At 27.9% G+C, this 7,778-nt stretch overlaps 1 protein-coding gene across 1 annotated transcript; it reads right to left on the bottom strand.

Annotated features, from left to right (window-relative positions):
• Positions 1-810: 810 nt before the first annotated feature.
• On the bottom strand, positions 811-5,652 carry Trs31 (trafficking protein particle complex subunit 31). Its single transcript, XM_088205590.1, has 5 exons — positions 5,452-5,652; positions 1,382-1,508; positions 1,231-1,314; positions 1,067-1,165; positions 811-991 (listed from the first exon to the last, which is right to left on the bottom strand). The coding sequence occupies exons 1-5, from the start codon at positions 5,598-5,600 to the stop codon at positions 890-892; spliced, it is 561 nt and encodes a 186-aa protein (XP_088061716.1). The 5' UTR covers positions 5,601-5,652; the 3' UTR covers positions 811-889.
• Between the last annotated feature and the right edge of the window lie 2,126 nt (positions 5,653-7,778).

Here is a 7,778-nt window from a genome sequence, read left to right as displayed (position 1 = left end):
GAACTTCCAAACGGTGTACAGTAGCTACGTGACATTTGCACATGTCATTTTTAAATAAACAATGCTATTTTCAACTTGTAAGATAAACTAAACAGCGACGGGCTGACGACAGATTACGTCCAATAGGTGAAGACAAGAGACTAAAAATATTGTATACAGGCAAGTAATAAAATAAATTTTGAACAGGACTAATAAAAGCATTTATAATGCATAAATAATTAGTTTGGCCCCGCACATAATACTAGGATTCTCAAAGATTACAATAAAACGGCAATGATGGTATTAGTACATGTCTCGCTGTGTAGCACTACTCAACGTAAAATGTAATACTAAAATAATATGATGCATTTTATTAATGATTTTTGGTGTCGTAGCACTATTAAGCGTTAGCTACGGAAGCTTCTATAACAATGTTTAAAATTTGTAACCAATTTTTTTAGTTATAAATGTAGGCTGATTTTCACTACACATTCATTACTTCATTAAAATCTCGGTTGACGTTATACCATGTTTTAATCACAAATTGATAATACAACCTAATGATATTATCCATTTTCAAACCTAAGATTTTAATATACAATTTTTTACAACACATTACTTAATTTATTTACTTGAATTTTTAATAAATATTTATAAAACAGATATACCATGTACCGATACAACACAATAAAAGGTTTTTGTATATTACTGAGATATACACATATAAAATACTCGACAAATTCCATTAAAATAATAGAACGAAAAATAATAAATTAATAAATAAAGCATCACAAAAAATAGGGATTACTTTTTTTGTAAAATAAAATAAAGTTTAATACATTATACTTTTTATTACTTATTAATAATTAAAATAAAACTTAAATTTTTCAATAAATATAATACAACAAATTCAATTAATGTCATCTAACATTTTATCGCGTGTGATAACAGTCTCGTCGAATTTTACCATGTATGTGGTACCTTCATGCCAGTGGGCCGTAACTTTGGCAGGCTGTAAATAATAAAACATATTTTTAATAAAGATAACTTTATGAATTAACAAAATTGTACAATTTAATATACTCACGAAGCCACTCTTTGTAAGAACAGCCTCGATAATACCAGCATTGAAAGTGGCACAGTTCAGTGTACCCTTATCTTTTGGAACACTGATGTATTTATTGACCTTAATAAAATATAAATTAATTTATTTGCGTAAGTATTATATAATGAATCGATTGAGAATTATACCAATGCCTCTTTTTCCATGATGTAGAAAGTTCGATCGTCGTCGTTGGCTCGTTCTAATTTATCAGCTTCTCGACCAAATAAAGTCTATAAATGAATATACACTTATAGTATTTAGATCAAATTATAAAGTAATCATGAGAAATTAATTTACCTTCCACAATGTAGAGCGTATAAAATTCAACATGTGCAAAAATTTTCTTTCACGTTTACTATTTCGTTCGCGAACAAAATATAGATCTATTATTCGACTGCCAACGTCTTGTCCCATTTCTGCCAATCTGAAATATTTATAATTATTTAGATTATGTTTAAAATATTTTTCAAGCATTTTTAAAAAAATGCATTTAAACAAACGAGGAAATTAATATCTAAAAAAAACATAATGACCAAGAATGAAAGCATAATGACCATTAAAATCAGCATTTAATCCAAGATCCAGTTATATTATCTATGTGGCACAAAGTGCAAAATTTGTTATTATAACGAAGTCGCACTTTAGTCAGTAATGAAATAGAAATATTCCGTATACGCCGTACTTATACCGCCTTAAAAAGGTTTGATTATATTTATCTTAGAATAATTAAAAACTATAGCTACGTGGTAGGTGAGAGCATTTAAATAATTTTTTTTTAACAGTATTTCATTAGAAATAGCTAATGATATTTTAATAACATTTTATTGTTTTTATGGATTTTTGATATCAACGGAGAAGATCATTTAATTTACTTGATATTTTTATTAAAATAATCTTATAGAATATGGCTTAAAATAGATTAGATCTGTTATTGATTAACATTGATGGCATTGTCGTTGCGATTCACAAGCATTTTTCAATGTTTGTGGTTTTTAAAAATTTAATAAATGAAATTTCAATGCCTTAAAACACAATTTTAAAAAGACAATTTGACAATTATATTTGTGTTTATTAAATTCGTTGAATGCAGCAATGAAAAAGAAGGAAAATTCAGTGATAAAAATATAACAGATTTTACAAAAAGCAATAGTGAAATAGTGAAAGTAAAAAAGATTGACATTAAATAATTTAGAATCTTACAATTTACGTAATGACGATGCTCCAGAATATATTTTTTAAAAGAGTAAAATTCGATCATAATAGATTATTTAACTAGCTGATGAATTTTAATTTTTGTTTAAGAGAGAAATAACGATAATGTTAACCCATAGAAGATCAATTTAAATCTTCCGGGGTAATAAGATTGAAAAGTTTCCATCTCACCATATTTTGGGAATCTGCTAGTTACCTACAGTTAAAATTACACAGATCACTTGAATAATTATTGTAGATGAATCGTCAGGAATTATTTTTTTGTTTACACATTACATTAAAAGTGAATTACTCATTACATACCAAAAAGCATGAAGTGAATTTGTGATTATTTGTTTAAATGCGTAAATTTCGTCGAGAGAATAAGAAATAGGAAAAAAAACATTGGTTGATAAAACAACATCATTAGGTTCGCAAAAGATAAAGATATATAAAACCAGCACAATACACCAGTGGAATTAAGTCAGTGACTATTACCTGAAAGACTTGGGTTTGAATCCAATATAGATCATAGTGTTCTTAAAGTTATAGTGTCTGGGTGATCAGATTCAGTGATTATCATATAATAATAATTCTGATCAATCATCGCAGATTAGGTATTCCGAGTTTTTTAAGCTTACCAATGAATATTATGATGAATAATTAAAATAAAATCGAGCTACAATGGAAGACTACAATAAATAAACATTAAAAAAATCATCTGAGAATATCAGTAAATATATATGTTTCAAAATCTGCTTGTTAAAATAGCACAGTTTATTAAAGAGAAAATGTCTAGAAGCTAAGATTTAAGTTTTTTTTTAAATAAAAGAGTATTTTAGGAGGCTTTGTACAAAGTAACTAGATGTTACATATGAAATTATTATATGTGTAATTCTTGACACAATTATTTATTTATTAATTTATTTAGCTTAATAGCTAATCTAAAAAAATTAATAATCTATTAAATTAGGGTACACAATAATAATATACGTGAATTATTATAAATATAAAGAACAGTCATTGCTAAGTATAGCTTGTTATAATATATTGGTGATCATATTTGCAGATTCTGTAAATTTTTGAGTGAGCACTGAAGTAAACGTTTGTTTACACAGTTCACTTTGACTTATCATTCGCTAAGATTTATCTAGATTCTAGTTTGAACAAAAAGTACAGGTAGTACTATCGATGATTCACTATTTAAGGTGTATTTATTACAGATCACTTTTGATGATTCATCTGTGATGATCATCCAGAGTGACTCGTGTAAACTCGCCTTTATGTGTCATTAATGTAAAAATTGAAGGTTACCATTAATTTACCATTAACCACTTCATCCTCGGGATTATTTTAAAAAAATGGTCCAAAATAATCACCTTTTTTTATTGCGATTTATTATGCAATGTGTTATGAGAATGATGAAAAAAATCAGTTTAAAATTATTTATTCATAATTATTATTATTATTACACTTTTAAAAAAAAAAATTTAATTAATAAAAATTATGAGTTGCCTCCTTTGCTGTTTCTTTTCATCCAAACTCTTAACATAACATAGAAATACATATGTATGTGTGTGTATGTTACGTAATGTTTGTTGTCAAATAAAAAAAATTACCTTATAAAACAGTATGGTGATTTTTGAAACAAGGTGTAATGCATAAAGCAACCATGCATTCTGGACAATGGTATTGCGCGTCTCTTCTAATTTTTTCCCCATTCGCGTCAAACAAACTAAATTTTGGTTCTGATTTTTGTGGATTTTACACGAATATATTTTACCATCTGGTTATAATACGCAGTTCTGAATGAATAGATCTTCTGAGAAAATATTTGAAACTTATGGTTTCTGTTTTGTTACCTAATTTATGATGACATCCAGAAATAAAGTAAATATATTCGAATTGTCTGATAATTTCCGCAGTCCATGGAAGTGGGTGAAATGAAAGCAATCTAAATGAAAGCAACCTGATCGTGTAAAATAAATACTAGCATCATAAAGTGTCAGTTTTTTTATTTGATTTATGAGGGGTAAATGTCTTCAATATAAATGCACATGTGAGAGAATGCATAGATAGAAACGTGTAAAAAAATACTAGCATCGTAAAGCAGGGGTAGCCAACCCAAATGATCTTGCTACTACTTTGGAAATGCATCATAACGGAAATGCGAGCCACATATAAAATTATATATCCCCATATTAGATTTTGATACACTATAGACATTTTTTGGGGTGAAAAATTAAAACGTAATAAGTTATTATTATTGTGTTTACTATTATTCTTACATGTAAACATAAATAATATAATAATAATGATACTAAACGTTAATTGTAAAAAATATATAATACTAAAAATTAAATATAAGAAATATATAAATAAAAATGTTCAAAGCAAGCCGCGGGTTGGCTACCCCTGTCGTAAAGTGTCATTTTTTTAATTTAATTTATGAGGATCAAATGTCTTCGATACAAACCTACATATGAGAGAATTCGTAGTAACGCAAGGTATTACGCAGAGCGGTTTTTTTTTAATATAGAGTTCACACGCGCCCGTTGCATGCATGCGTCTAACGCCAAAAACATTTTGAAAGCGCCCGTGCGTATAAAAGGGTGAAGTGGTTAAAGAAAAACACCAAGGATAGAAGTTATTGCATAACAATACTCTAATGTTATTCAGCAATTGGTATCAGTTAGCAATTTAATTTAATTACCCACCGTACAATTCCTAACGACTATTTATTTACAAATTGAAGGCAGATTTGTGACGAAGAAGTCACATCTACAATCTCTATTATTTTATTGACCTCTTTAATGTGCTTAGACCAAAATCTTTAAAATGTTATTTCAGTGAAATCATATCGGAATACATTTTCATCAGTAGACTAATAGATAAATTATATTTTACTCTATACATTGTATAGAGTAAATATCAAATATTTATGTACAGTATACAAGATCTAATTATTTGATATTTTCAATGGATTATATTTATAAAAAAAATATAAAAAATAATTTATAATTAACGTAGTATTAGATAGTTGTTTGTGCATGTTGACATGTTCAAACGTGAACGCAACATGAGGTCATCATCCGTGAGGTGAGATTTATTTATAACGGTACCACTGCAAGTTTCAACTTGTCTCAGTCGATTTCTAAAAGGGGAACGCGTATTACTTGTTTTGCAATTCGGGAACGGTGTAGACCCTATTCAGACAATACTGAACGAGTTCCGAGAAGAGAAGGGCATAACAGCTGAGAGCCACTTCCCCCTTTCCGCGGCTCAACGGCCGATCTAGAACACCGCCCTTAGCTCTCGACGACATTTTCGACTGACAAGCGCAAATGTCAAACGGGAGTATATTGCCAGTTATTACAATTATTAAATGGCAACATTGTTTCAAATACCATTTTTTTTTAAATTAATAATAATCACTGAAATCATTTGTGAATAATTAAACTTTTTTTTTAGACTTAAAATGTTTTTGTAAAATTTTAAAATAATTAAAGTAAAATTTATTTATTCCTATTTAATGGAATACACATATTGCTAGGTTTATAAATTTATATTTTGAATGATAAACAAATATTATTTTAAAAATTCAATAACATATAAAAGTTTATTTCGAAAGGCGTACATTATGTAGTTCAACAGTTCAATAATTTCATGTTTAATCTTGTTCAAGCGTGGCTTTCTGTGATTTATTATCCATATGCTTACCAGATCTTTAAAAATTTATAACATTAATTTGGTTATCGGTAAATGAAGTAATACTCAAGGGCAGCAGATTATGGTGTTTCAAAAAATATTATTTTTTTTAAATAATATTTTATAAAGATTAAGATCTTCGAATTGTAACTAATGTTGGTGAATTGTTCAACAACAGTCGTTCTGTAAATAAATAGTTATCTAGATTTTGCCACTCATTACTACAATGAGTGACAAAATCTGCTGCCGTATTTTATAAATATTAGCTGCATTATTGTATTAAAAAAAATATATAATAAAAAATTGATATATGAGCAGCCACAACGCCTTCTTAAATAAATTATAAATTAATTATTGCAATTTCACGACGAGTAATTCTGCTTTCTAAGTAAATATCGATATGAATAGTACATATTAAATATATAGTAAATATCGATATGAATAGTACGTTATGCATTTTTTCAAATTACTGAAAGGTGCTGTCGACAATTCAGCTATTCTTGGGGAATTCCAGTTTTGGGTTCCGGAACATTTTCGAGAATCACGATCGCGACTTATTTTGATGGCCGTTGGGGCTAGGACGTCCGCACTTGCCAACTCGCCTATCCGACCATCCGGCTCATTAATACGCTGATATTACACATTGACCTGCTTAATGATAGCTGCGAGGAGCTGGTCCAGTCCGTATCATTTAATTTGGATATTTTATGATTTTTTGTTGTTTCATTACTTTTTGGGTATTACTCTAATTATGTTAGGTCACGATGGTCCTAACTTAATCTAAGTAAATAAATAAATATTGAAGAGGGCTTGGCGCTCAAGTTCGTTAGCCAATCTGATCCACATTCTTATTTTAACATGACGGCTGTTAAAAATATTTTAAAGTTCGTAATTCCGTTATTGATTTTTGAGAAAAATGTTCTATAATATATAATGCGTTGAAGATAATAATGGCGAACTAACTGTAAAGAGTTTTTATACGTCTAACTTTTCGAAACATACCTGTATGGCGGTGTCTGATTAAACACGTGACATGTTTAATTCGCCCTTGATATTCTAAAAGTATTGGAACATTTTCGATATTCATTCTGAGATAATTTTAAAAACATTTAGGATATTATTTTGGAGTAAAAAAAGTCACTGTTTTATTGTACATATAGATAAATTAACCAGCACAATTGACCAGTGTTTCCATCCAAGTTTCCAACCAATACTCAAAAAACTCTGGTATATCTATCGTGTCTGATATCGTTATTCTTTTTACTACTATTTTTATTAATTTTATGTTTTTTTATTCTATATGATAATAAAAATGTTCATCTCTATAAATGCGCGAGACTATATATTAAAATAACTTAATTAAGTAAATTGCTAATTTATTAATTAGCAATTTACCTTTTAATTAATTTTATATATAAAAAAACAGTGTTACATTTACAAATGTTATTCGAGATACAAATTCACGATATTATATAATTATAACCATTTAAATATAAATGCCTTGAAACGCCACTGTACACTGCTAAATAACTGTATACGTTATCCGTTCGCATTTGGAGAACATTTTTCCTTGTATTTTTTTTTATTTTAATATTTGGTAGTATTAAACTAAAGATCAACATTTTATTAAAATGTTAAATTCATTTACGTTAACTGTTTATAATATATATTTATTTTTAATGTACATTTTTTTATATAGGTACAATTTGTTTAGTATGAATTTATTGTCAGTAAACGACTGCAAAAAATTCAATATGCTTATTATTACAATACGTTTTATTTTAAATTTCAATAT

The sequence above is a fragment of the Plectrocnemia conspersa genome, unplaced genomic scaffold (assembly GCF_051122295.1).
Source record: "Plectrocnemia conspersa isolate PC_06_02 unplaced genomic scaffold, ASM5112229v1 ptg000002l, whole genome shotgun sequence".
Classification (NCBI taxonomy): domain Eukaryota; kingdom Metazoa; phylum Arthropoda; class Insecta; order Trichoptera; family Polycentropodidae; genus Plectrocnemia; species Plectrocnemia conspersa.
Note: the sequence above shows the minus strand (reverse complement) of the source record. Positions and strands in the feature narration are given on the sequence as shown.

What these genes read in the sequence shown, in the direction of transcription:
- Trs31 (XM_088205590.1), bottom strand. Translation starts at nt 5,600, where the DNA reads ATGTCGTCGAGAGCTAAGGGCGGTGTTCTAGATCGGCCGTTGAGCCGC. An exon ending in TACGCTCTACATTGTGGAAG is followed by an intron (nt 1,315 to 1,381) that starts GTAAATTAATTT and finishes ATTCATTTATAG; the next exon opens with ACTTTATTTGGTCGAGAAGC. An exon ending in TCATGGAAAAAGAGGCATTG is followed by an intron (nt 1,166 to 1,230) that starts GTATAATTCTCA and finishes TATTTTATTAAG; the next exon opens with GTCAATAAATACATCAGTGT.